This window comes from Thrips palmi, unplaced genomic scaffold, assembly GCF_012932325.1.
Source record: "Thrips palmi isolate BJ-2018 unplaced genomic scaffold, TpBJ-2018v1 HiC_scaffold_17, whole genome shotgun sequence".
In the NCBI taxonomy this organism is placed as follows: Eukaryota; Metazoa; Arthropoda; class Insecta; order Thysanoptera; family Thripidae; genus Thrips; species Thrips palmi.
Window position 1 is genome coordinate 6,329,833 of NW_023144626.1, and position 27,204 is coordinate 6,357,036.

The 27,204-nt window shown below is 61.5% G+C and overlaps 3 protein-coding genes and 4 non-coding genes across 11 annotated transcripts; 5 read left to right on the forward strand and 2 right to left on the reverse strand.

The window, feature by feature from the left end:
* The first annotated feature begins 1,802 nt into the window (after positions 1 to 1,802).
* On the forward strand, positions 1,803 to 5,420 carry LOC117644107 (carotenoid isomerooxygenase). Its single transcript, XM_034383323.1, has 10 exons — positions 1,803 to 2,455; positions 2,656 to 2,838; positions 3,011 to 3,122; positions 3,203 to 3,349; positions 3,460 to 3,749; positions 3,893 to 4,110; positions 4,189 to 4,401; positions 4,480 to 4,692; positions 4,780 to 4,878; positions 4,962 to 5,420. The coding sequence occupies exons 1-10, from the start codon at positions 1,816 to 1,818 to the stop codon at positions 5,133 to 5,135; spliced, it is 2,289 nt and encodes a 762-aa protein (XP_034239214.1). The 5' UTR covers positions 1,803 to 1,815; the 3' UTR covers positions 5,136 to 5,420.
* Positions 5,414 to 19,838, reverse strand: LOC117644110. 5 transcript variants are annotated; one of them, XM_034383332.1, is made up of 7 exons: positions 19,655 to 19,838; positions 11,568 to 12,058; positions 9,161 to 9,184; positions 8,590 to 8,792; positions 7,995 to 8,399; positions 7,547 to 7,753; positions 5,414 to 7,250 (listed from the first exon to the last, which is right to left on the reverse strand). In XM_034383332.1, the coding sequence occupies exons 2-7, from the start codon at positions 12,038 to 12,040 to the stop codon at positions 6,793 to 6,795; spliced, it is 1,770 nt and encodes a 589-aa protein (XP_034239223.1). In that variant the 5' UTR covers positions 12,041 to 12,058; positions 19,655 to 19,838; the 3' UTR covers positions 5,414 to 6,792. The 5 variants fall into 5 exon arrangements, with proteins under 5 accessions (XP_034239223.1, XP_034239222.1, XP_034239220.1 ...); XM_034383331.1 differs by lacking the exon at positions 19,655 to 19,838 and adding an exon at positions 16,132 to 16,202; XM_034383329.1 differs by lacking the exon at positions 19,655 to 19,838 and having other exon boundaries at positions 11,568 to 12,268.
* A 2,652-nt stretch (positions 19,839 to 22,490) lies between these two features.
* Positions 22,491 to 22,563, forward strand: Trnaa-agc. Its single transcript has one exon. It is a non-coding gene; the product is annotated as a tRNA-Ala (tRNA).
* Positions 22,564 to 22,888: 325 nt separating this feature from the next.
* On the reverse strand, positions 22,889 to 22,961 carry Trnaa-agc. The gene has a single exon. It is a non-coding gene; the product is annotated as a tRNA-Ala (tRNA).
* Positions 22,962 to 23,015: 54 nt separating this feature from the next.
* Positions 23,016 to 26,340, forward strand: LOC117643550 (beta-1,3-galactosyltransferase 6-like). The gene is made up of 2 exons (XM_034382490.1): positions 23,016 to 25,775; positions 25,856 to 26,340. The coding sequence occupies exons 1-2, from the start codon at positions 25,036 to 25,038 to the stop codon at positions 26,130 to 26,132; spliced, it is 1,017 nt and encodes a 338-aa protein (XP_034238381.1). The 5' UTR covers positions 23,016 to 25,035; the 3' UTR covers positions 26,133 to 26,340.
* Positions 23,506 to 23,577, forward strand: Trnap-agg. Its single transcript has one exon. It is a non-coding gene; the product is annotated as a tRNA-Pro (tRNA).
* On the forward strand, positions 24,093 to 24,165 carry Trnaa-agc. Its single transcript has one exon. It is a non-coding gene; the product is annotated as a tRNA-Ala (tRNA).
* Positions 26,341 to 27,204: the final 864 nt, after the last annotated feature.

Sequence of the window (27,204 nt, forward strand, 5' to 3'; positions counted from 1 at the left end):
CGCCGAGGGATCATTTTGTCACTCTGTCTCTCTCGCACCCCTCGGGATCGCCCTGTGAGTGGGAGAGAGACAGATGCTTTCGAATGAGGTGTCGGGTGCGGGTCAAGTCCGCCGCCCTGGCCGTGCTGGCCGTGCTACTGTACGCCGGCGTGCGGGTGGGCGACGCCGCGCCTCGCCGCGCCACGGCAGCCCTGCCCTGCCTCGCGGCGCTGCCTTCCAGCGGCGCGGCGCGCCATTCCGCGCGCGGGGAGTCTCTCCGAGTCTCTCCGAGTGAGCGGCAAGGGGTATTCACACCCGCAACTCGCCCGTGGACGGCAAGACATCGCTGTTGGGGTGGTCGTCCGGCCCAGTGAGGAACGTGCCCTCGTCGGCGTGGTGCTGCACACGGCGCTGCTGGCGCCATGGCTGGCCTCGCACGTGCGAGTCCACAGCGCCGGGGAGGACCGAGCGGGACCGAGCTTGACCAGGCCGGTCGGAAGGAGAACCAGGAACCAGAGAGAGACAGAGCGTCCGACTCGACTGCACGAGGTCACTAGTGCCTCTGCCTCTGACGGGCTTCCCTGCCTATGAGCGCGCACCGCCGGGCCGACGGGGCACCCGCCCGGCGGCCGCCGGCCGTCCTCGGGCAGAGGGGGCCACGGTGCGGATCATCCTGCAACCTCGAGTGCTACACTCTGAAATCTTGAACTGCATCAGAGTCCTGTGCCGTGGGTGCGACGTCTGCAGGGGATCGAGAGTCAGACAGCGGCTCTCAGGGAATCGAACAGCGAACAAGATTTTGCCGACGTTATTCGATTACCCCGAGGCGGGGCGGGCAAAGCAGGGGGCCGCGCGATGACGACATGACGACATCCGCGACACCACCGCGGCCACCATCGCGATGTTCGGCCAGCCGGGCCGCCGAGCCGCCTCCCCCCACGGCTGTGCCCCGTCCCATGCCACGGCGGCCGCGGCCCGAGTGGCCTGCCGCCTGCCGCACTCTAGGCGCACCCCGTTTGCGTCATCCATCCCCTCATGCAGCCCTTGGCCGGGCGTCCGTCCCGCCCCGCCGCGCCGCCGCCCCGCGCTGTCCCAGGGTCACCCCCAACCTGTACGGCAGCACGGCTCGGCGGGGCGGCGGGACAGTCGCGGCCTCAGCCCTGGCCACGTCGAACAGACCAACAGGCCGCGGAGCGAACTGGCGTCGCGGCGACAGACCAGGATCCCGTCGAGGAATGCGCGACCGCCGCCGTCCAGGGCGTCCAGGATGAGCGAGGTGGCGATGGCGCCGCCGCCGGCCCCCGCCGCCGTGGCGGTGGCAGGCCGACGGCGGGCCAGCACGTCCAGCGCGGGGGCCGAACGTCGCGCCGCCTGGATCCGCCGAAGCCGCGCTGGAGGGTCTTGGAGCCACGCCGGCGCCGCGGCGCTCGGCCAAGGGCGCCTGGGCGCGACCGACACCGCCTCCCGAACGAGTCCCCACCACAGCAGTGAGAAGACCTGCGGCCCAGGCGCAACCCTGGTCGTCCCCGGAGTGCACACCAGCCGGAAACTCCGCGGCAGAGCGCACGGCGAGCACGGCGACCCCACGGGCCGGATGTCCCCCATCGAGTACGTGCTCAAGGTAGGCGGCGAGGGCGAGCCTTCCGAGTTGACGGACTCCTCGTCGTGCAACTGATCCAGTGTCTCCCCAGAGCCGCGCCCTCACCCCCGACGGCTACGCCTCGCCCTCGGGACGCATTTCCCCGGACGACACCAGCGTCGGCTGCGTCGGCGTGGCCCCCACCATCGCGGTGCCGCTGGCCGTCGTCGCGGTGGCCCCCCAGTGCCGCGAAGAGGATGCGGACCCTCACGGCCATGCCGACGACGCCGACGTGTGTGGCGGACGGTGGCGGGGAGTGGTGCGGAGCGCTGAGAAGGACGCTCGCGGCCAAGGTCAGTGTCAAGACGCCCAAGACGCTCCCCCTCCCCCTCAAATCGCCTCGCTCCGCGCAAGAAAGTCGGGGCAGTATCGGACACGCGCCACGCGCCTCCCACCTGCCACGCGCGGTGCTCAAGAAGGGCAAGAAGCTTCCCCCTTCCAGCCGGCCATTCCCACGGTACAGTGCGGTAACACGTTATCGGCAAGTGGCCGGCAAGTCGCCATGTCCGCCGACTGCTGCGGCGTGCACTACTCGGCCTGCAGTCTGCCCTATACTTATCCACTTACCCACCTACGCAATCCCGGGTCGCGCCCTGTCCTGCCGCGCAGTGTGCCGCCGGCCACCCAGTCCTTTATTGCCACTTCGTTCCTTTGACACGCCAGCGACGCCCGCACAGTCTCTCTCACGTCCAGTCCGATCTGCGGGAGCAAACTCAGTCGGAGGCCGCGCGTGCTTCGTGTCGGTCAGGACGGTCAGGGCCTCGATCGAGGAGGCCAGCATGGGCTGCAGGCCCAGCAAACGGGGAGCGCGGGCTGTCAGGTCCATCTCGCTGCCAGGTAGGAACCAGAACTACACACTGTCATCGATTCGTTGATAGCCTCGTCGTCGACATCAATAAAGGCTGGGGGCGTTTTATGTACTGCGTTTTCCGGGTTTCGGGCCTTAGACACCACTTGGATCGGCCCCGCCGGTGTCAGCGATAAGCAGATTGTCTGAATGGAGCGTCCCCGGTGATCTCGGCGTTGTTGGCCTGCAGTGGAGGACGCGGCGAGGCGGCATGCGTACGAGGCGGCGGAGCAGGCCGCGGGCCGCGCCGTGGACCCCGAGGTGGCGCGCAGGCTGTCCGCGGGGGAGGACCTCTACCCCAACTGCCACGTGCACATATGGCTGCGGTCCTGCAAAGAAGAGGTGTGCAAGCCACTCAGAGGGAGGGTTACAGGTAAGCAGTAGCTTGTCGCCGGCACTTGTTTGTCAAAGGTAAATGTTGACGTTTCGAGGGTCGGGGAGGGAGGGGGAGGGCCACGCGCCCGGCCGGTGGGAAGTTCACGCTGCCGGGCCTTCAAACGTCACGATACTTGGCCATTTTTGAAGGACTTGCCTCGCTCTTCCAGGAGAGATTCCGCGCTGGGTGCGAGGCACGCTGCTGCGGAACGGCCCAGGGAGCCTGGAGTGCGGGAAGGACAGGTTCCAGCACCTGTTCGACGGCGCGGCGCTGCTGCAAAGGTGCTGGCCAGGCCAACGACAAGTCCCTATCACTATATTTCTTTGGCAATTGTTTTGAGAGCGCCGTTTTTGCCGCCTAGGTTCTGCATCGCCGACGGCGACGTGACCTACCAGTGCCGCTTCCTGCGCTCGCAGACCTGGCGCCGCAACGCCGCGGCCAAGCGCATCGTGGTGACTGAGTTCGGGACGCGGGCCGCCCCGGACCCTTGCCAGACCATCTTCAAAAGGTGCGTCATTTTGCGTCTTAGCAACGAGGGCGCTTCCTTCATCAGACCTTGGTTTCGGGGTAGTAATGTTTGATGCCGCACGGTTTGTAATCGAGTGAGTTCCCCGTTAGGGTGGCCGCCATGTTCCGGCCCGGGGAGGTGATGTCGGACAACGCCATGATCTCGGTCTACCCCGTGGGCGACGAGTTCTACGCCTTCACGGAGAGCCCCGTCATGACCAGAGTGGACCCCGTCAGCCTGCAGACGCTAGACCGGGTCAACGTGGCCAGCTCGCTGGGCATCGTGAACCACACCTCCCACCCGCTGGTGCAGGACGACGGCTCCGTGGTCAACCTGGGCATGTCCCTGTCGGCCACGGGCCCCCAGTACACGCTCATCCACTTCCCTGCGCCCCAGCCCGGTGAGTGCACCACCGCAGCGCGGACTCTAAACTGTCCAGACAGCGCTTGGCGGCACGCGGCGCGCAGCGCGCACCGCCCGGCCGCCGGTTGGGCTGCCTACCCTCCCGGCGCTCCCTGACTTGAAGCTTCCCCTTGTCCTCAGGCGGCGAGGCGCTGGCCGCGGTGGAGGCCGGCAGGCTGGAGGGCGGCGTCCCGGCGCGGTGGCCGCTGCACCCCGGCTACATGCACTCGTTCGGCGCCACGGCCTCGCACTTCGTGCTCGTGGAGCAGCCCCTGTCCGTGTCCGTGCCCGCCATGGTGCGGGGGCAGCTGAGCGGCGAGCCGCTGGCCGCCAGCCTCCGGTGGTTCGCCGAGCACCCGGTGGGTTTGAACAGCTTCTCGTGGTGCCCACGCCACCCACCCCTAGGTCACTGAAGGGCCTAGACGACTCTGCCGCAGACCCTGATCCACCTGGTGAGCCGCAGCACGGGGCGGCGCACGCACGTGTTCGAGGCCGAGGCCTTCTTCTTCCTGCACGTCATCAACTGCTTCGAGCGGCCGTCCCTGGCCGCGGAGGACAGCCCCGTTGCCGAGCCGGGGGAGGTCGTCGTGGACATCTGCTGCTACAAGGACCCAGCCATGATCAGCTGCATGTACATCGACGCGCTGGAGGTGGGCGAGCTGGGGTTGGGTTCGAGTCCCGCCGTTCCCCTAACGCTTGCCGCGTTTTCAAATATTTGCCGTTTGCAGGACGCGCAGCGGAACCCCGACTACGCGCGCCTGTTCCGCGGCCGGCCGCTGCGCTTCGTGCTGCCGCTCGACGAGTCCGGGGTTCGCGTCCACCCGAGGGCGTTGTGCGACCTGGGCTGCGAGACGCCGCGCCTCAACCCGCGGCACGTGTCCAGGCCCTACCGCTACTTCTACGCCATCTCGGCCGACGTGGACGCGGACAACCCCGGCACGGTGAGGGCGCGGAGGGCGGACGACGGACTGGGAAGCTGGCTAGCCACCGATCTGCGACTAACGCGTAGTGTGTCTGGTGTTCCGCAGCTCATCAAGGTGGACACGTGGACGGGGGGCTGCTCCACGTGGGGCGAGCCGGGCGTCTACCCCAGCGAGCCCATTTTCGTCGCTCGTCCCGACGCGCAGGTCAGTCGTCTCGAATATTCTGAGATGTCATTGCCTCTGCGGGCTGCGGCCTGCGACCCCTAACTTGAACTTGAACTCGGCAGGACGAGGACGACGGGGTGCTGCTGTGCGCGCTGGTGTGGGGCGACGAGGACCAGCGGGCCGGCATGCTGGCGGTGGACGCCACCACCATGCTGGAGCTGGGTCGCGCCGAGTTCACCACGCCCTCGCAGGTGCCCAAGTGCCTCCACGGCTGGTTCGCCCCTTCCGTCGTGTGATCCCCTTTCTCCCTCTCTCCTTCGCTCTCTCTTTCTCTCTCCTCTCTCGCGCCCTGGACATGCAGCAGTGCGGCGCAGAGGCGTGTTGCCGAAAATAGCCCTGTTTGTTTGATACTCCTGGGGCGCTCATGAGGGAGCCTGCAGTCAGGCCCAAAATGAATGAAAATTTACCGCTCCCGAGAGAAACTTCGGCGGTCATTAAATCCGTCTGTTTTTGAACGGCTACTATCTGATTGTGCGGTGTGAAGAGTTTAGTAGGAAAATAAATAAGATTTTTTTTTCTAAAAGAAATACATTTACTTTTGTGTTTAGTGTACATTATTTACACAGTTTCGTTTCAGAACGTTTCGTCACTCGTAATCACGACACACATTAATACTTATTTCGAGGTCTTAGATGTAGGTCGTCAAAATGTAATCCAAATGCTGAATTCGTACCCAAAAGTTTTGTCTCTTTACAAACCCACAGACCAGGTCAGCACATTCAAAACCATCCAGAGGATAAAAAGTTTTAAAAATAATCCATAAATTTATTATACAAACAACAGACCGTTAAGTAGTCAAACAAGTTTATGGTACGTTTCTGATCAAACTAGGACTTAATATAAATAAATAAAAGAGTGATATGGAGAATTATGATAAATAGTACGATGTATTATAAATTAACTAATGATATTTTTGGATAGAAGCTGATTAATGAGACATTTTCTTCACTACGCGATTTTTAAGTGAGTATTTACACGTGCGCGCGTTACAGCGTTACACTTACAACTACGTTGTCTCTACTGGGCTGCAGCGGACCAAACCACAACACCTTACTTAAGGTTTGTTGGTAACACTCAATATAAGGAGGAAGTAGCAGCAAAAACGGAATGCGTGATGTAGATCAAGGGGCGCAAAGGCCCTGGGAGTGCTTCAACATTTTGACAGAAGTGCCAAAAGTTGGAACATTTTACTTTAAAATAAAATAGAAAATTGTGACACAACGCCGTCTTTCGAGTAAATTTTGACTGTTCTTTACGGCACAAAACAAAAACTTTGGAACGCTGTAGCCAATTGGACGATAACCACGCAGCTCGGCGAAAAGATTCAATAAACAACAAATGTATCAAAATTGGATATATTAGTACCAATATTAGGAGTCGGTGATGTAGGGCGTAGTAAACTAACTTACATTCCTAACGCCAGGAGGCCGTCGACTTAAACTCAATTACAATAAAAACTAGTGTCCCATTCTTGCCTAAAACTTTCCTAAAGAAAAGTTCCAGCAAGAAGGGTGTAAAGACTAGACGTTTATCAGAACTCGTAGCTGTAACACTAAGCGGAACAATTTACACGGACAGTCTTTTGTACGGCCTTACAAACTACACATGCTCTCCCCTTCCTCGAGCGAATAAATACACCTCAAAACTTGTACTAGGCGCGAGGCGGGTTGAGGGCCGCGGACCGCGCTGTGGCACCGTGTATGGCACGCTGGCTGCAGCTCCGCAGCCTGTGCGGCGGCGGGTGGCGGGGCACACTTCGTACTCCGCACCACTTGGTGCCCAGGAACTGCTCACCAAGGCTGGAATGCAGGCGACAGGAACGACAGAGAATACTGATGGATGCGGTGGGGCCTCGTCGTCGGTCGTCGGCGACGTGGTGCAGGTCGTCCCGCTCTACCTGTCCTTGCCGGCGTGCTGCTGCCTGGCCGCGCTGGCCGCCAACACGATCCTCTGGTGCAGGGTGCGGTCGTCCTGGCCGGCCCTGGCGCGGGGCCACCTCCTCGCGACGGGCTCCGCTTCCTCGTCGGCCTCCTTGACGTCGTCCTGGTGCTGGTGGCGGTGCTTGTGGCCGCGGCTCTCTGCCCGCGCCGGTGCCGACGGCTTGTGCTTAGTGGCCTGCTTGGACTGCCTGCCGAGGCCGAGGACGCCGAAGTCGTAGCCGGATGAGGACAAGGCGCCGCCGCCGCTGCTGTCCGTCGTCTCCACGGTGCACAGGTCGATCACGGGGAACAGGTTCTGGTTGAAAGCGTGGGCGTACGCTCCGGAGGCAGCTCCTCCGGGCTCTCTGTATCCAGAGGCACTGCTGTGGTTGAGTCGGTCGAGGAGGAAGCTGGGGATGGGTCTGGCGTTGGCTGCGGACACGGAGAAGAACAGTTAGACAGGGAGTAAGCCGAGCCCCGGAGGGACGGGTAAACTTGAACAACAACGAACGACACAAGGCATGCCCGCACAGCACGACACAAGGAGGGGGCCAAGGCCAAGGCCAAGCGAGGATGGGCGGGGCGACGTGCAGCCTCCAGGTCGGCGTCGTGGCTTTGGCCGTGGCCGTGGCCAGGACGACGCCGGCCTGGGTGCTGCGTGGGGCTGCGCGGGGCTGCAGGGCTGCGGGGTTAGGGCGTGGCGCTAGGGGTGTTAGCCGGACACTCACATGCCTCTTGCGTGCAGTTCATGCCGTTGAAGAACTGGTGCGCGTCCAGGCGGGTGCCGTCCTCGTCCTCGACCTCGACGACCAGCCCAAAGTTGCGGCCCGATTCGCGCCACACCTTGACGGCCGTGCGCACGTTCCACTCGGTCCAGGCCGAGCCGTGCACCGCCAGCATCCGGGAGTCCAGCAGCTTGCGCTTCTCCACCACCACTGCAAAGGGAAACAAATCGGAACGGTCAGCATGTCGTCATCGCTCTCGCCGTTCCGTCGCTCTGCCTCTCTCGCACCCCGAGGGGGCGCCCCAGGATGCGACGGAGATAGAGTGACAGGAGCCTTCGGAATCAGTGTGCTGACGCGGTGCTGACACCGAAGCCGGCAATCGCGAGTAAACGCCTTCGCCATTGGCTCCCGCTTATCGGCGCGGCCACCCTTCGTGCGGACGATGACTCACCCCCGTTCTTGTTCTTCTTGAGCGAGCGCGTGTACCAGTACACGGAGACGCGCACCTGCCGGTCGTCGGCCTGCGCCATGCCCAGCAGCGCGTGCAGCGGCACGGGGGCGTGGCCGCCGAGGCCGTCGCCGTCAAGCACGCCGTCGTCGTCCTCGGTGTTGGCGTGGGTGCTGGCGAACGCGGCGGCGGCGGCCGCGGCCGTGGTGGCCACGGAGGGCATGCAGATGGGGCCTTTGTGCGGGTGGGCCGCGGAGCCGCCCTGAGACACCTTGAACAGCCGCAGCGTGGCCTGCACCACGTTGGCGGACGTCCCGGCCGGCGGAGGGTGGTTGGGTAGCTCGAACAGCAGCCGCATGGACCTGCCCTCGGACCACAGAGCTTCGTCCGTGTTGCGAGGCAGAGCGCCTGCGCAGGAAAGCAAGCGTCACAAAAATTAGACACAACTCTCACAGGCGCACGATATGCGCACGATATGCGCGCGATATGCGCGCGATATGCGCGCGATATACGCACGATATGCGCCTGTGCAAACGCAGCGAAATGCGACTGGCGTCGAGACTGGCGTTTCTGAGAGTGCGAAAAAGACGAGGCTTACAGGCGGGGTAGTGGCTGGTGACCTTCTCGGCGATGATGTCCTGGGGCGGCACGTTGGGCAGGTTCATCTGGCCGACGACGCGGAGCACGGACAGCTGCTGGCGGTTGGACGACATGTTGCTGAGTGGGTGCTGGCCGTCGGGGGGCAGGCCGAGGTACTGCAGCACCTGGCTCTTGATGTGCTGCAGGCGGAGCTCCCTGTCTCTGTGGCAGAAAGAAGGGCGGCGTTACTGGTGGAGCTTTGAACGACGCGGACAGGGCCATGTCCTCTCTGCGGTGCACCCCGCAGGGCCGGGCAGGGCGCGTGGTGTGCACGGGGCAGTCGCCGAGCCGAGCCGAGGCGGTCGGCGCGCAACTACGCATGCGTTAGGTTCGTTTCTACGGCATGCACTGGCAGGCTGCGGGGGTTAAAGTCACGCAGGCACGCGCACACAGTCTCACTATCAAGGTTGCTACGGCGGATTAAGAGTCACACTAGATACGCTCTGATCTACATAGCATCATCTACCATGCTTCAAACAACAAACAACAACAACAACAACAACATGGCAGGAGAATCATGGGAGTCTTACCTCTCCACGGTTGGGCTCTCAACGCTGGAATAGACAAAATAGGCATTAGTCCAGCTTGGAAGGTCGGGGCGTACGGTGTGACAATGGTCTGCCCGGTCAGCCTGCTCCGGGAAGGGCATCGTTTTCGACACTGTCCCACTCGTAACCTTTGAGTACTAAATTTGTGACTGACTAGTAACGTTCCCCCAACAAGCCCCCTCGACCAGACCCTTCGTCATGGCATGCCTGTGCACAGCGCGTTGAGAGGGTCAGGGCCGAGTCGCGTCCGGCGGGGCTGGCTCTTCCGATAATGAATCCCAATCGGTGTGCGAGTGCGCGCGCGCGAGTGTGGTGCATGTGTGTGCATGTGTGTGCATGTGTGTGCATGTGTGGGGGAGGGGGTGGGGGCAGGTGGGAGGGGGTCGCACGACTGACGTGGAGCTCCGAAGCCCGGTATCGATTCTCGAGTGCGGCGACATTCTGGAAGGCGTCTGAGGGGCTCAGGTCTCCCTAGCCTCTGCACCGCGCTGCATCGCTCTGTCTCTCTCGCACCCCTGCGGAACGTCCTTTGAGTGCAAGAGAGACAGAGCGACGGGCGGGGGTGGTGGCCGGCCACCGGGCCCCGATGCCGCGATGCACCGCGACGTCGGTAGGGGTAGTCCGGGGCGAGCGGCCCCAAGCGGCCCCAAGTCGAGGGCGAACGGAGGGCGGAGCGGATAGCAGTGGCGTCGACGCTGTGGTCGCAAAGGTCGGGCCAGTCGGACACACGCCCGGGCTGCAGGCACTGTGCACCACTGTGCACACAGGCTGGCCGCGCCCCGCCGCACGCATGCATATGTGCTCGCGTGTCCGAGAAAACACACACGGCACACGCACACACACGCACTCGCGCGTTGCCCCGTGTTTCTCGGGAAAAAATTAAGCTACTGTGCCCCCACGTGTCTGACCCAGACAGGTGCGGCCCGACAATACAACGACCGATAGTCGCCACGGGCCGAGCGGCCTGAGCAGGCCGAGCCATTTTATTTGCCTTCCCTCCCCCTCCCCTCCCCCCGCCCCTTCCCCGCCCGATCTACTCCTTCCTCTTCCCCGTCGGCCCTGTCACCCTGTCTATGACCTCAATCTCCCGTACTGAGAAACTTTTAAGGCCCTCTCCCTCCGCACCGCTCTGCGACGCGGTGCCTCGCAGCGCGTTCATCAATCTGAATCTGAATGAAGTGACAGGGCGACGTCTGACTACCCCCCCCCCCCCTTTTCCACCTCCCTCCCTCCCCCTTTGCACTTGCAGTGGTGCGGACACGCACTGGACGGGAAGGGAGAAGCGTGGCGTGAGGCGTCAAGGTAAGAAACGGGTTGACTCGGCGCCAGGCGAAGCGAGGGGAGGGGCGAGGGGAGGGGCGAGGGGAGGGGCGAGGGGAGGGGCAAGGGGAGGGGCGAGGGGAGGGGCGAGGGTGTGCGCCGAGGAAACCCGCGGCGGTCATCGCCAGCGGAAGTAGCGCAGTCTGTTTGGGGCCTAGGACGGCGCGGCGCGTCGGGGCGGGGCGGGGCGGGGTGGGGCGGGGTGGGGCGGGGTGGGGCGGGGTGGGTTGGCGGGCGGGGCGCGGCGCGGCGGCGGGGCGTCCGGTTCCAGACGGCCAGCATGCGGTGGCGGCGGCGGCTCCGCGGCGGCTCCGCGGCGGCAGATCGCATGGCCAGGTAGTCAGACGGATCATCTCGCGGGCGAGCTTGCGGGGGAGAAGGAGGTGGAAGGGTTTATTGACTTGGGATACGTGATCGGCCGTCGTCCCAGACGACGCGACGCGAGGCGAGGCGAGGCCCAGGGCTGCCCGGCTGACTTGGCGAATTCGCGATGCGTCAGGACGTCGCCCTGTCTGCCGGCCCCGCCGGCCCCGCCACCCCCGCCACCCCCGCCACCCCCGCCACGCTTAACAGGGTCATCCCGGCGAGACAGGGGTGGGGGTGGCGGGGCTGGGCGGGGGGTCGCAACCGGGTAGCTCTGCACCCACGCAGCCCCCCCTCTCGTTCCCCTCCGAGTAAGTCCGTGGGGAAGTCCCAGGCGACAACGCTCAAGGGGAAAAACATTTACTTCTTCGAATACGGTTCTAGCGAATGTTTGCCCTTGTGTCTGCCTCACGGTCTAGCGGCCGGCCCTCCCCCTCCCCCCACCCCACCCGCCCCTTTCGGCCCTAGCTGGAGGCTGTCGACTGACCTACGGTCGTCCGGAGTGTGCCCAGCGAGCCACGCGCACATGACCACGGCCACGTCACGTCAGAGTCACGGCCTCGCTGCCTCGCTGCCTCGCAGCCCCACAGTCACAGTGGCCGCTGTGGCGGCTCGCAAACAGTGTCGCGATAAGGGCGGCAAGGGCGGCAAGGGCGGCAAGGGCGCCACGAAGAAGGGTCTAGGGTCTGGCCAGGCCAGCACTCACCTTTCACGCTCGGACTTGCGGCTGGCGGCGTGTGCCTGCGGCCCGGATGGCGTCGACGGCGACGTCGCGGGGGCGGCCTCCTTGGTGTCGTCCGGGCGGTCCGAACCGGCGGGCGCTGGTGACGCCGCCCTCGTGGAGGCGTTCTGGGCGTCGTCGGCGTCGTCGGGCTGCGCGTCGGGCATGGGCTGGTCGCCCTGAGGCATCTCGCCGTCGTAGTCGTCCATAGGGAGGTTCGCCGGTGCCGGTTCCTTGGCGGCTGTGGAGTCATCGGCAAGGTCCAGGAACAGGGCGTTGTCGTAGAGTCGCTCGTAGGCTTCGTCGACGGCGCGGGCATCCTCCAGGTCCTGAAGGTCCTCTTCTAGGTCGTGTTCCAGCACGGCTAGTTCTTCCTGCGGCAGCGCGGGGTGTGCTCTCGCGAGCGCGGCCATCGCCGCCACCAGCAGCAGCCACCTCGTGCTCGACACCAACAACATCGCGAAGTCCAAGTGTCACTGCGGATACGTACAAACAATTCACATCACACACGCGCGGCACTGTAGGGAGCGCGTTCCAGGTCGCCTTGCTCCGGCTCGGTTCGGTGCGATCCGGTGCGGTCCTATCTGTTCCGGTCACAGAGTCACAGAGATACAGGGAGGGCTGTGGAGTCTGGTCCAGTCGCTACCAGCGTGCATGTATAACTGAGCTGAGCAAGAAGCCTCTGCTCTGCCTTGGTCTGCCTCGCCACCTCTCAGCTTCTCCGCGGCCCCGCCCGCCGCCCCGCCCCGCCCCGCCCCGCCTCGCCGCCCCGCCCCGCCAAGCCCCGCCGCGCGCCCCTCCACCCCACCCCACCTCTGCCTGCCCTGGCTGCCCTGCCTGCTGCCTGCCCTGCCTGCAGCCGGGGCTGGCGGGGCTGTTGCAGCGCTGAGGGCGCGAGGGGTGGGGCACGGCGGCGCGGCGCGGCGGCGCGGCGGGGCCTGCCGCGGCCGCGTCTGTCCTAGAGTTCTATAGTGGGTGGTGGAAAAACGAGTCGTAAAACTCAGTACCTCTTTGCCATGGCTGGAGTTGGACGCCCATTGCGCTTCTCTGCGACTTCGTCCCCGCCCCGCACCCCCGCCCTGCATCCAGCCCGCCCGGGCCGAGACTACCCCCTGGACCCTGCAGAGTGACCCCACTCAGCGTCCCGTCACTCTGTCTCTCTCGCATCCGTGCGGGACGCCTCAAGAGCGCGAGAGAGACAGATTGATGCAGAGACTCTTCCGTCTGCCTGACGCGGCTGACGCGGTGGCCGCGGGGGGCGTCGGGGCGTCGCGTCGCGCCGACAGCACCTCCCATCCGACGCGAATGCCGACGGGGGCCGACGGGGGCCGAAGGGGAGACGGATTCTGTTTTTCTGCATGCTCGTCCGAGCGTCCAGGCCTCGTCCCACCTCGTCCCGCCTCGCATTACAATAATTACCATAATCATTACGAACCGGCCACCGGCCCTGACTTAAACACGACAACGACGTCTCGGTGACTTGAGCGCCTATTTATGAGTGCGTCTGGTCTAGGTGTTTGTGTATGTATGGAGTCTGCCGACGGGCCGCCGCAGCCCGAAGGCATCGAGACTATCGAATAGGCGATGGAGTAGGAGATCGAGTAGGCGGTCGAGTAGGCTATCTGGGCCAGCGGGGACAGGGCCAGGGCCTCGGGCAGTGAGACAGCGACGCCCCGCGGGCCGCGGGCAGTGAGGCCACCCCGCGATGCGCCGCGATGCGCAGTGGGGCCGACGGGGCCGCGGAGGGGCGGGGCTCCAGCGGGCTCCAGCGGGCTCCAGCGGGCACCACCAGGCGTGCACCGGGATCGGGTCGACTTGTCTCCCGCTTTTTATGTGTCTAGGCTTGAACCTCGTCCTCGTCCGGTTTATGGGAGCGAGCGGGAAGGCCGAGGGCGTTGGTCCTGCGGTACTGGCCGCGCCGCCGCCACGCCGCCCCGCCACACTGGGCGCAGGCTGGCTGCCTGCTGCCCCAGGTGTCTAGGTATTTATGTGTCTGGCCAGTTCAATGAGCCAAGCCGCAAGAGCGGGGCGGGGCGGGGCGTGGTGGGGCTAGGCATGCCCCAAGGGGCGGGGCGGCGCAGGGCGGGGCGGCGCAGGGCGGGGCGCTAGGAGGAGGCCGCGCGGCTGGCTGCGCGACAGACGGGGTTGCTGAACTCTCCGTCTGTCGTTTGGACTTCCACTCAAACTATTTCGCACAGTGGCATTCCTATGAGGCGACCGGCTGAAACGCACGGCAGAGTGGGGACGCTTCGGTTTCCTCCGAGGTTTCCTCCCCCGCAAACCTCGACGAACCTCGACGAACTCGCGGCTCCGAGTCCGGAAACGCGCGCATGCGTTTTTGTGGGCTTAGTTTTCCCGCTGGGTGGGGGTGGGGGTGTCTAGCGGGGATCGCGTTGCATTGTTTTGGTTGCACCTGAGCCCGCCGGCCGACGGCCCTGCCCTGGACGCCCCCCTGCACGGCCCCCTGGACGAACCGCGAGACACTTCGCCGCGCCTCGCCGAGAGGTCGATGGTCGTAGCACCCGGCACGCCCTGCTCCACGTGGAAGTCCTTTCCCGCTCCGCGTGCGCTGAAGTGTGCGCTGCCTGTCGGCCTGCGCTGCCTGCGCTGCCTGTCCATTCGCGGCCTATCTCACCCACGCTTCAAAATAACGCGCTATCATTGGGCCGGTCTGCTTCGGCCTTCGTTTGCCGTCCAATCCAAAACAAATAAATGGCCGCGGCGCGTGCAGCGTGCAGCGAGCGTGCAGCGAGCGTGCAGCCAGCCCTCGGCCTGCAGCCCGGTCGCCCAGCCCAGCACCGAGCGGAGCGTGGCCGACCCAACGCGTTTCACAAAACTACCCACGTTTCCCGCACATTTTTGGAGCGGTTTCAGAAAAATCTATGGACAATTTGAATTGTAAATAATTTGCACTCCCGATATGTAAAACATGATACGATTTTGTTTTGTAAATTTATACATTTTTTTTTGGCGATTGAGCCAGATCTTCCAACATGCTCGCCACAGCCCCGAACATCAATTGTTTTTCGATGTTTGTTTTCTTTTTGCAGAGTTTACAACGCGGATCTTAGATCCGAAGTGCAAAAATGGTGGACTGGATGTTTCACCCACCGTTTCACCTGCCCAATGCGAAACATCGCGCTCCCGGCACGGCCCAATGAATGGCGGCTGGAAGGGGGAGCGGGGGAGCGAGGTGTGGAGCGAGATGCGGCCCCTGCAGGCCGGCTCCGAACAGTACTTTCGTTGATCCGTCTCTATCGCAACCTTGCAGGGCCCCCGATAAGTGTGAGAGAGACTGAGCTACGATAGCAAGCACCGTTCGGAATCCCGCTGGCCCTGAGCCCCGAGGCATTCAATAGCCCGGCAAAGCCCGGCCCGGCGATATCCGCAGATGCGAAACTCGAGAATGGAGAGGGTGGCTGGGCTGGCGGGGCCGGGCCGGGCCGGGCGGCCGGGGAGGGTAGCGTCTGCCGCCTGACAATACTGTCTGGCCTGGCACCACGGCACTGGAACCACGACCACGGGGACCACGGGGAGACCGCAGCCGCCTCGCCAACCTGCAGGGCGACGCAGACGGGGCGGGGCGCGGCGGGGCGGGGCGGGGCCGGATTAGGGGTATCTATCACAAGTCTATAATTACTAGGAAGGGATGTGAGGAATTTGGACGAGTCGGGGCCGGGTCGCCCTGCGACCGCCGCCGGCTTCTAGGAAAGGCCACACCGTTCGGCCATTCGGTATGTGCCTTGTGTCTCCGGCCGAAATGATGACGAACTGGATTCAGCCAGAAGAGGGCGGGCCGCACCAGCGGGGCGCCCCCCTCCCCCTCCCCCACCTCGTTTGGCGCCCGTCGGGAGTGCGAGCGTCGCGCCGTGGTTCGGGAATGTTTTCAAAAGGGGTTGCCGGTCTGTTGAATTCATGGTGACATTCTAGTCTGATTTTTGTCAATTTTTCTCACGTGCCTGTTGGTCTTCTACGCTCCCCTTGACCGCATTTTGCGAGCGAACCCCGACCCCAGGTATGTCCCGCACGGCGTGCCATACCGTGCCATGGCCGAGACGGTCCGCCGACAGATGCTGACCGCGTCCGCGACCCGGCGTACCCAACCCAGCCTGGAATGCGAATGCCGGATCGCCCTGATCGCCCCGATCGCCCAGACGGACCGTCGCAAATATCGGCTTATTCGCTGAATTTGGTTTCAATCGCGTCTCCCCCCATTGGGAGCGGCCTGTCTCTGAGGGTCAGTAGCCCGACCCACACCGGCTGTGTGTGTGTGTGTGTGTGAGTGAAATTGCAAGCGTGGTGGAGTGACCTGACCTACCCCAACACGTCTTTCCCCTCGCACACAATCGTGTCCTGCTCTCTTTCATCCCCGCCCCCTCCCCGCCCCCTCCCCGCCCCCTCCTCCCCGAAACGAGCACGTGGCCCCTGCTGCCGTGGACCACGTGTGCCGCCACGTGGGTTCGCTACAAGTCGATCGGGGCCCGCCCTTAAAACGCGTGAAAGGCGTAAAACGCGTAGCACGGCGCGAGGCGCGCGCTGGCGCACTTACCTGTCGGGGACGACGCGGGCAGGCAGCGGCCAGGCAGCGGCCAGCCACCGCGGCACTTGACAAGGGAGAGTATATGCCGGCCATGTCCTGCCGGCGCATTTATATAGGGTGCTGGACCGCGACGGGGCGACGGGGCCCACGGCGGGGCCCACGGGGCCTTAGCCCGGCGGGGCGCGGGGGGCGCGGGTCGGGACGGTGCCCTGCCGCCCTTCCCCCTCTCCCTGTTTTGGGCGGGCGGCACTGACGTGGTGCGTGGCGGCGCGGCCGGCGTGCCCGGCGTCTCGCGATGGTGCCACCATCCTGATCGCAGAATCACCACCGCCGTCAGATAGCGTCGCATTCACTCCGTCTGGCGGGCGGCGCTGGGCGGCCAGGCCGGCGCGCCGCGGTCGAGTCTGGCCGGGGAGGGGAGCGAGGGGGCCTGGAGCCCGACGTCGACGTCACCGCGCGTCGCCGCGCAGCCAGACGCCGCCACGCCGCGTCGTATACTCGACGAATGCCGCGGCGTAGCGCGACTCCTGGCCCTGGCCGCCCTGGGCCGCCCTGGCTGGCGAAATGTGCGACGGTCCCGATCCCCGAACTTGGTCCCCACACCTGCGCGGCCTGGCCCAGGCCTGGGCGGCGGGGCGCGAGCGCGAGCGCGCCAGGACGGCGGCGGCCACTGCGCACCGCTGCGTCGCGTCGGTCGCGCGCGGCGTTCGTGGTTCGCAGAAGCCAGCCACATTATTCGCAATTCGCCACCCGGCCCAGACAGACGAGCGGGAGCGGGCGGGAAAGCAAAAAGTTGGCACGTTCTGAGAAGCGGGAAGAGAAGTGAGGGTCGGCCCCGCCGCCCCGCCGCCCAGGGGTGCCCGGCCCGGCCGACCCGGGCCGCCCTGCCCGCCCTGCCCGCCCGGGGGGCGAGGGGACAGGAAGCGTCTGCAGCGCCGCCCTTCCAGACAGCGATTTTGCAAGGAGGGCGCTGCCCTTTGCTCGATCACGGCACAGTTCCAGCTCCATTCCGAAACGGAACCCTCGTCGCTCCGTCTCTCTCCCACCCCCACGCAACGCCCTCTGAGTGCGAGCGAGACAGAGCGATGGGAGCTGCTGGGCCAGCCACCGCACAGTGGGCCAGAAGACCAGTGGAGGCGGCCAAAACTCTAGACACGTTTTGAGCTCCAGAGTCGCTGAACAGGACTCGAACCGAATGTGTGACGCCACCAATGGATTGCTCTCCGAACGAGGAATCCATTGGTGGGGTCACACGCTCTGTTTGAGTCCAGTTCAGTGACTCTGGAGCTCAAAACGCGTCTAGAGTTTTGGCCGCCTTCACCGGTCTTCTGGCCCACTGTGCACCGTCGCCCTGCCAGGCCCTCGGCCAGGCCGGCAGCCGGGGGCGGGGGGCAGCCGTGAGGCAGCCCCTACGCACCTCTTGGGTTGACCCCACACGTGGTTTGCGCTCTCTCACACAAACACTCCTTGCCCCTCACACAGACACGGTGTCTTCTTCAGAGAGCATCCGCCGCCGGCTGTGCGTGCTGTGCGTGCTGTGTGTGCAGGTTTGGACGCGTTTCGCGTTTCGCACTGCGCCGCCATCCCCGCCCATTCATTGCAAAGGATGTCTGCGTTCAAAGGACCCTGCACCGCGCAGGGCCGGCCCGCCACACTGGCCCGCCAGCCCGGTGCCAGCCGGCCAGTCAAGGGGTCGCCGCCACGCCGAGCCGCCGCGCCGCGCCGCCAGGCCAGGGCACCCCTCCGATGAAATACATCTTCTGAGAAACAAGAAAAGTATCCGCTTTGCTGCAAGGAATACTGAGGAAAGCGGCTGCTTGTCGAGACTTGCTGGCCGTGCCGCTGCCGTGCTGCTGCCGTGCCGTGCTCACGGGTCCCGGATGCGTCTGAGCATTGAGGTGAAAATCGGTCTATTTCATTGGAGGCGATCTTCGTGGCAGGTCGCTGTGCTGCTCGCAATTCTGGCACTAAATAGGAAACGGCTTAAAAATCAATAACAAAAACATCAACAAAAACAACGACACCGGAATGTCGCCGACGGAGAGCCCCAGCCCGGAAGAAAGGCTTCGCACGCCGCTAGGCTGATGCCGAACAGTGCTTTCGCCACTCTCACACGCATCCCGCCAGGGCCGCCAGGGGCAGAGCGACGAAAGCACTGATCGGAATCAGCCCGCAGGGCCGAAGCCGTGACGACACGCTAAATTTCGCGAACCATGAGCACGCAAATGACTCGACCAAATTTCGGCGTAAACGTGGTCCGCCTTAATGGGATGGCCGTGTCCTTTTATTGTGTCGTCCCACGGCAGGTGTCGGCGCGGCCATGCCCGGCCATGCCTGGCCGTGCGGGCCGAGGCTCTTTTAGGCTCGTCCTCAGGCGCGGCGCGCTCGGCGGCCACGGGTCAGTTCGCCGAACGGAATGTGACGCAGCACGCAGTGACACGCAGTGACACGCAGCCACCGACCGCCGGCAGCGGCGGCAGCCCGGAGAGCTTTTTCCATCAATGATGCAATTATCGTCGCGATCCACCATTCACCGGCGGAGGCGAGGCGGCGAGGAGACCGCCGGTAGTGCCAACCGCCAAGCGCTACACCGAAATAACACGCCGCTGGAAGCAACTACTTATGCAAATGAGGCGGCCGTTGGATCCAGCCCGCGAGGCGCGTCGGTGTGGCGATACACTGCGGTAGGTCACGTGACCTTTGTCCTCGGAAAAACAAGTCGTGACAGGTCGACGCGGGAAACGGTGAAACAGAGACGCCATTTCCCAGCTCTGTTTTGCGCGTCGCAAATGATGATGCGACCGCGGTCGCCGGCAGTGCTGCTGGAACGCATTCCGCCCATTGGTCTCCGGCGGCGGGGGCTTCACCCTTGTCTCCTGCGGTTGGGAGTGAAAGAGTTGGATCTTTGGAGAACCAGGTCGTTGACGGGAGGCTTTTTCCACAGCTACATTGGACGCGGTGTCCGTTCAAAGGCAGCTATAGCTATCGACACAGGCTCCCCACTTTGCATTATTTTTCTGTGATTTGCCGCTCCCTTGCCGGCCTGCCGGTCAGAGGTCCACCTCGAGGCCTTCCGCGGACGGACTCCGAGCCAGCTCGTGCGCCCTGCACCGCCCCTGCACCCAATGACCCAATCTACATCCGAGACTACCTGCCTGGCTGCCTGCCTGGCCGTCTGGCTGGCTCCGCCACGAGCCGCGCCGACTATCGCCCGCAAACAAAACTCTTTTTCTGACAATGACAACGCGGTGGTGCCGGCGGTGGCGGGGCGGTCTGGAGTGAGAAACCAAAACGGGGCTGGCGCGCAGCGCGCAACGCAACGATGTGCGTCGGTCGTTTGGTTGTCTGGTCCGGTCGGTGCACGCGCACCACGCCACTCCGCGCCACTCCGCGCTAACACATTCACCCGGAAACTGACCTAGCCCTAGCCCCAAGCGGACTGCCCGGCCCGACCTGGCCTGCCCAGTTTCACGCGTATGTTGCGTCGCGGCGGCACCACGTCGACCACGGCACGGCACGGCGGTGCCCTTACCTGGGTCACTATTCAGCGCAGTCTGGCCACACTCACGCGCATAAGCAGCCAGACTCTCGGCCAGACTCGCCTGGAACACTTTCGGCCTTCGGAACGCGTTTTCTTTGGGGGTTGCCTTCCTGCAGCCCCATCCGTCGTCGGCGAGGTTGCGCGGGAACTCGCAGATGATGAGCAAGGTGTGTCCGTCCCGGTCCGTCCCGGTCCGTCCCGCCCAGCGTGGCTTCAAGACGCATCAAATTGTTCGGCTGGGCAGGCAGCTCCTCCGACGCCCAGGTGGGTTGGGTTGCCTGGGAAGCGGGCGCACGGTCATGCTCTTCATCCTCCCTTACTCTCCCGCGACCTGGGACACCTGGGACGCATCTCACCGTATCGATACATCGAAAAGTAATCGGAGCGTTCGTCTCGTCGCCCCGCAGTGCCGCTGTGTCACGCCGGCCCTGCCTGTGTCTGTCTTGGCCTGTCTCGGCATTTCATTCCGTATTCCCAGCGCCACCAGATCGCGCCCAGCGATAAGCCTCCGCGTATCGGGGCGCTGAATCGCCGATCCCACTTTGTATACTACAAAGACCGCCAGCTCGCCAGCTAGCGCCCAGAGTGTGGCAGTTTACTGTGGGCCAGGCAGTGTGGTGGTTAGTGGTGCTGTGGGGCGAGGCTGGGCGACGCGGCGGCATTTAAACGCCCAACAAAACAAAAGCAACCGTTCCGAGGTCTCGATCAGATGAAATAGGGTAAAGCACATTTATTTCTGAGAACGTTCTGCCTGAGGAAATGCGTGCCTGAGTAAACCTCTTCATCTCTTGTTTTAACCTGACCTAACCTAACAGACGAAATCCATCGGCAAAACTCCGGCGATGTTTTATTTTCTCTGTGTCATGCCCTCAGTCACGTCCGCCAAAAGGGCGGCGCAGCGGTCTAGACGGGCCGCGTCGCCGCGTCGCCCTCCGCCGTGCTCCACCGTCTCAAGGTCTCATGCCCAAATCACCTTCTTTGTGTATACTCTTCTCGAACGGCAACGGCATGAAAAGTTGGACCCAAAGTGAAACCCAAATCGAGACGCCAGGGAGGTCGTATTTCGGACAAATGCGTATTATCCGCCATGGCAACAGCTATTTTTGCTGTTTTCCACTATCACGCACGCCACTGGGCACCGTGGTTACGGAAAGACACTCGGCGTGCCGAAGGCCGAACGGGCCGAACTGCGTCGGAGGACAACAACAAAACAAAAACATGTGGCGGGCGCGGCGAAACCTCTCAAGAGGCGGACTGGCGTACGGTGCAGCAGAGCAGTGCAGGTCAGCGGGGAACGCTCCAGAAGACAGTCCACACATCGCGCTTGTCGTCGCTTCTGTCTCTCTCGCACCTATGCGAGACGCCCCCTGAGTGCGTGAAAGAGAGAGAGAGAGAGAGAGAGAGAGAGAGAGAGAGAGAGAGAGAGAGAGAGAGAGAGAGAGAGAGAGAGAGAGAGAGAGAGAGAGAGAGAGAGAGAGAGAGAGAGAGAGAGTAGAGAGAGGACTGGACGCGCGGCTGGAAGGCGGGACAGCGCGGTGCCTCCGTGCCTCCGTGTCTTGGTGCCTCCGTCTTCACACCGGCACGCCGGCACACAGACGATAACCCGACCAGGTCCCCGGCGGTGGCGGAGACAAATGCGAAATGTCGAAGTGCGATTAGATTAGCGCTGCGGGCTGCGCGCTGCGCGTGTGTTTGCAGTAGTCCGGGAAGGCTGGGCCAGGCTGGGCGTGTCTTAGGTAAGACAAGACGGGCGTGGCGCGGCCGTCGCGTGGCGGGGCCGCCGGGCCGCCGGGCCGCCGAGCCGGGGCAGAAGGGTTGCGAGATGGAGATGCACTGCTTGGCGCAGGTCGCAGTCCCGGGTCCCGTCGGTCCCGGCCCGCAGGTCAGTGGCCCAGCGGTGACAATAACCTCTCCGGCGGCGTGGCGGCGTGGCGGCGGCCGTTGCGTGGCGGGCGCGGGGCGCGGCGGGCCGCCCGGATCGAGTTCAACCGGGGTGTCGCGTAGGGGCGCCGCGCCGCGCCTCCATGGCCGCGCCGGCCCGGGGTCGCTAGACAGAGACCTAGAGGGCGGCCGCAGCCTGGGCCGCAGCGGCTGTATCGCGTAAATTGAGGCGACCGTCACCTGCAGCAATTATCGAGGCCGCGCCGGGCCGGGCCGCCAGTCCGGCGTCGCGTCCTCGCGTCGCGGAAGAGGCTGCTCATCTTGCAGACGGCAATCGAGATGACGGAGGCCCCGCCGCCCCGGCCACCGGACACTGACACCGCCCCGCGGACACCTTCGCGCTTCACGCTTCTTGGCGCAGCCGGCGGGGAAGCCTCTCGCGGCTGGCGATGTTGCAGGCCATGCCGGTGGACCGCACCGTTCATGCGTCTGTGCGGAGCGCGCCGTGTTGTGATTGTTCTTTTTTTTTCGCGAATGCGCCCGCAGGCAATACGCCCTGCGTGCGGAGACATTGCTCGCTGGTCCCGGCGATACCCCGTGGCCTGGCCTGGCCTGCTGCTGCCGTCGGCGCGGCGCCGTGTCGATAGGCTCCGGCACGGCCACGGAGGCGGAATGGCTGCCTACCCAGCGCACCGCAGGCGGCAGACAGAGCCTTGCCGGCCTTGCCGCACGCACAGCGTGCACAGCAGGCCGCTCTCGTCGCTCCCACTCTCTCGCTCTCTCGATCTGGACCACTCCGGATCCAGAGTCGTCGCCGGGCAAGGCCTTTGCTCCAGTTAGTTTCGGTTTGGCCCAGTGGCGGCCTGGAGAAATGCCGCCCCACCACTGAGCCGTTATGCCACCGCGACTTGCCTTTTGTACGGCCGTGCAGCTGTGTTCATCAACAGGGGGTGTAGCTCAGATGGTAGAGCGCTCGCTTAGCATGCGAGAAGTACGGGGATCGATACCCCGCACCTCCATTTTTTTTTGTTTTTATTTTTAAGAAAATTAAAATCTTTTTTTAAAATGATATTAAAAAGTGCCTTTTTTATGATTAGACTGTCTGTTAAGTTGCAAGAGTACATTTTGTGTCTTGAACTTTCTCACAAATGGGACATACCGTCAAAATTTACGAAATTTTTTCAGCAACATAAATATTGCCGTTAAAATATGTTCTGAATAAAAGTGGAGGTGCGGGGTATCGATCCCCGTACCTCTCGCATGCTAAGCGAGATTTGCAATGCAATCTGCAAGATTTTAAATGCTCAATTTTTTTAATTTAAAAAAAATAATTGTTTAAAAAATTGGAGGTGCGGGGTATCGATCCCCGTACTTCTCGCATGCTAAGCGAGCGCTCTACCATCTGAGCTACACCCCCCGTTGAACACCTGGCTGCAACGGTGGACATAAGAGGGACAGCAGGGCCGCGCGGATTGGGTGGGGCCTGGGGCAGCCAGGGGCCGGGCCCCACAGAAGGGAAGGGGCCCGCTCCCGCCGCGTGGAGAGGGAAGTGCCAACCTCTGCACAAGTTTTGTCGAGAAATCTTTGCTTTTCTCTACATCAGCGGCCACTCTGAAGCCAAATTTCTGCTCTGACTGCGCCTATTGCATTTAATGCAGCCGGTGCAAAAGATATGACATTAAATTCGGATGGTTATTAATTGTCACTGGCATAGCATTGAGATCGATTCCTCCGAACTTCGCTTTCGTCGCTCTCTCTCTCTCTCTCTCTCTCTCTTGCACTCACGGGGTGTCCCTTGTAGGTGCAAGAGAGACAGCGAATCAGCGCGCTGACGTGACTGTAGGGCCACGACGGCCACCACTCCGCGAACCCCGCCACGCCGCCACGCCGCACGCTGCCAATCCGTCGCCGTTCTCTGTCTTTCCCATGTGATCGGTGTATCTCGAAGTTTCCTGCAGTCCGGTCCGTTGGTCTAGGGGTATGATTCTCGCTTAGGGTGCGAGAGGTCCCGGGTTCAAATCCCGGACGGACCCTGTTTTTCGGGCGCACGGCTTGATTCCATTCACCAACGCCAACTCTTGTCACATTTTATGCGAGTGCCCCCACGGTATTCTAGGTGGAGCGCACGGTCCTAAGATTGTAAGGTTCGCAGAGCCTCTGGCCTAGCGCCTCGCCGAGCGGCCGAAGGTGTAGGTGCCGCTTGCTGACCGCGCAGATTGGCCAAAAAAGCTGTTTCAGCCGTTCTAATGAAACACTTTCGCTTTTGTACGGAGCGGTATTTGAGTGGGGGACGGACTGTCGAGGGCGGGCCCGGGCGGGCCTGTCTTTCTCCCCAACGTGTGGACCTGGGACTCCTCCGCCCAGTTTCACCTCTGAAACCCGTGCCGCAGGGCATGCTCGCCGCGGCCCGGGCCCGGCCGGGCCGGTTGTGAAGCAGAAGTGGGTCACGCATTGTCTGCCCGCCAATTGGTGGGGAGCCGTGCTCTGATTGGTCCAAAACCGGCTGTGGCTGCGCTTTTCAATACTTTCGACTTGCATGTTCAACACCGGGGGCGTAGCTCAGATGGTAGAGCGCTCGCTTAGCATGTGAGAGGTACGGGGATCGATACCCCGCGCCTCCATCTTTTTTCCGGGAGTTTTGGACTGATTTTGCACATCGGTCTCGGCGGTCTCGGTGTAGCGCCTGTGGAGCGCTGGGTGGGCAGCCAGTCGGCCACGACTGTTTGGCGGGTCGGCCTGCCGTCCCGGCTGTCGGACGCCGCCCGCCTCCTTCATCTCGCCGGCTGTGCGTCCTATTCTCGAGTGTAGCATGCCTCGCAGTGTTTTCCTAAGGAGTTGGCACCTCACTTTTATTTACACTACGGCAAATAGTGTTATTTTTTTCTACGAAGAAGTTTTGGGTTTTTCGTGGTGGTTTATTTTTTTAATACGAGCAGAAAAATAAATTGTCTGAACTGTTCCGTGTGTCTCATAACTATTTTATCCCTTTCATCAACGAAAAATTACTGAAATTTTGAAAAAATGCGCCTTTGTGTAGCAGGGATGGCCACAGTCAACTGTTTTTTCATATTGATGTGTGCCAACTCTAAATAACAAAAACTGGCAGATTTTGAAGGAAATGAATGGGATATAGGAGTGAAATAGCTCAGAAGACATGCGTAATTGAATTCTCATTGGAAAAGCTCGTTTGTTCTTGCTCCGCATGAATTTAATTCACTAGGTGGGGCAGTTACGTGGTAGCTTTTATGTCATTTTTAAGCTAACTGAACATACCTCGCCTGAACGATGAGAAATTGTAGCTGCGCCATTCTCGCTAAAGTATGAGGGATTTTCTATTACGTACCAAAACAAACACTTAAATACAGACGCCCAGGATTTTGTTGAAGGCTAATTTTGTGACTTTTACTACAGTAACTTAAGGAATTCAGTGATAATATTGCTTAGGGAAGTTCTTCATCTCTTCAAGAGACATTTAATTCAGTTTTCGCGAAATGTCCCCGTCATTATATCACTCTGTACCAAAATCCCAGTGGTACAGGTTAGGATCTCGTCCTCTCCTGTGCTTGTTGTTCTTTACCCTGGGTTGTACTTTGTCAGTATGCTTTCTAGGATCGATGGATTGCCCTTCGCCTTATGTCGATAAAATAGTTTCAACAGATAGATCTGATGTTTCAAATATTGGCGATAAAGTCGATAAAACCAAAAAGCTTGTAGTATTAATCATGTCTGCGCCTGATAATGTAATTAAGAGACATGCTCTTCGTCTTACATGGTTGTCATTGGTAAATCATGAGTCGGTGAAATACTTTTTTGTTATTGGTAGTAAACACGTGCAAGGGAATAGTGAAAATGTATTGTTAACAGAAGAGGGTCATTATTCTGATCTGTTAATTTTACCAAATGTGGATGAAGGCTATGATCTTTTAACAGCGAAACTGCTTGCATCGTTAACTTGGATGAGTAAAAACTTGGACTTTGAGTTTTTGTTGAAAGTAGACGATGATAGTTATGTTGACATCAGACAGCTAGTCAGAGAGCTGTCAAGGAAAACAGATACTAAGAATTTATATTGGGGTTATTTTAATGGCCACGCCCAAGTGAAACAAACAGGGAAATGGGCAGAACAAAACTGGAACTTATGTGACCATTACCTTCCATATGCCCGAGGAGGTGGTTACATTCTATCTAGGAGGCTCGTGCACTACCTGGCTGAAAATTCTAAACTCTTGAAGTACGAGCAACATTCATAGAATGATACTTGATGGTGATGATGTCTTTATGCTCAAATTATGTGATGTTAATTTGTTTCAGTATTTACAAGAATGAAGACGTCTCAGTTGGTGCTTGGCTTGCTCCACTAAATGTTACCCGTGTCCATGATCCTCGGTTTGATACAGAATGGGCTTCAAGAGGTTGCTCTAATCAGCATCTTATCACTCATCCGCAAGAAGTCTCTGAAATTTACAAGCTTCACGAGTCTTTGAGCAATTATGGTTTTATGTGTCAACGTGAATCTGTAAAGAGGCGTGCATATAGCTACGACTGGAGTGTTCTTCCATCTAAATGTTGTAAAACACCTTCTGCTTAATTTGCACCTACCTGTTTATTATTTTTTTAATTTATTTCTGGTATAAAACTGAAGTATTTCATTCACATATTTTATTGCACATTTATCTATATTCAGTGTAAAAGCAATTGCTAAATATTTCTTATAATTATTTCATACCCAAAGACTGAATTAGTATATGAAATCAATCATCCACAAAGCAATAAAAATTTACTACTGATTTAATCAAAAACTCGAACTTGTTCATTTTCCCCCCAGTCCTGCGTTAGAAGGCTTGATTGGGGGATGAGCGGAATCGTCGAGACACGGAACACGGTACGAGGCAGTCGGGTACCTGATGAACCAACTTCTCGCCCCCCATACCCCCCGCTGCCATCTTAAATTAGACAAGGCTATTTGAAGCGAGCCCGACCCGAGCCGGTGGAAATGCTTCCCCCACCTTCACTTCGCCCAGCGACGGCGTCCGATTCCTGGAAATATCGCGCGTTTTCAAAGTGTGCGCTCGTCCTTGACGCCGCCGGGGCAGAAGGCAGAACAACCACTTCCCCGAGCAGGGCCCCGAGGCTCTCCAGGTCCAGGCGGACTGCCGGCCCGGCCAAGGTCTGGCCCTCCTGCCTACCGCACTTGCGGCATGCTGTCAAAGCCAAGAGCAGGGTATGCACCGCGGTGTGCCCTATAGTACCCAGTGGGCACTGCCCACCCACAGAGCGGCCGTTGCCCGTTGGTCCTTCCTTTCAGCAGCAGGCCGCCAGTCCAGCAGAAAGGGCTGAGTTTGCACGAATTGTTGTCGCGCTGTGCCTTAGCACCACTTCCGTCGACACCTGAACTCGAACGAACTCGACTGCCCCGCCCCTCCCCTCGCGTGGCGTATGCATGCGCGGCCTGCCCTGCCCAAGGGCCAGCCTTTGCCTGCCCGGCCGGTGGCGCGCTCTGGATCGCTCTGGGAAGTCCGCGCGCTCCCGCCGCCACCGCCGCCTCCCTCCCCGCGCCACCCGAACCCCGCCGACTGCCCTAGTAGACTGCCCCTTGGTGCCCCTTGGTGCCCCTTGGCCCTCCTGCATCCATTCGATATTCCGTTTGCAGGAAATGTTCG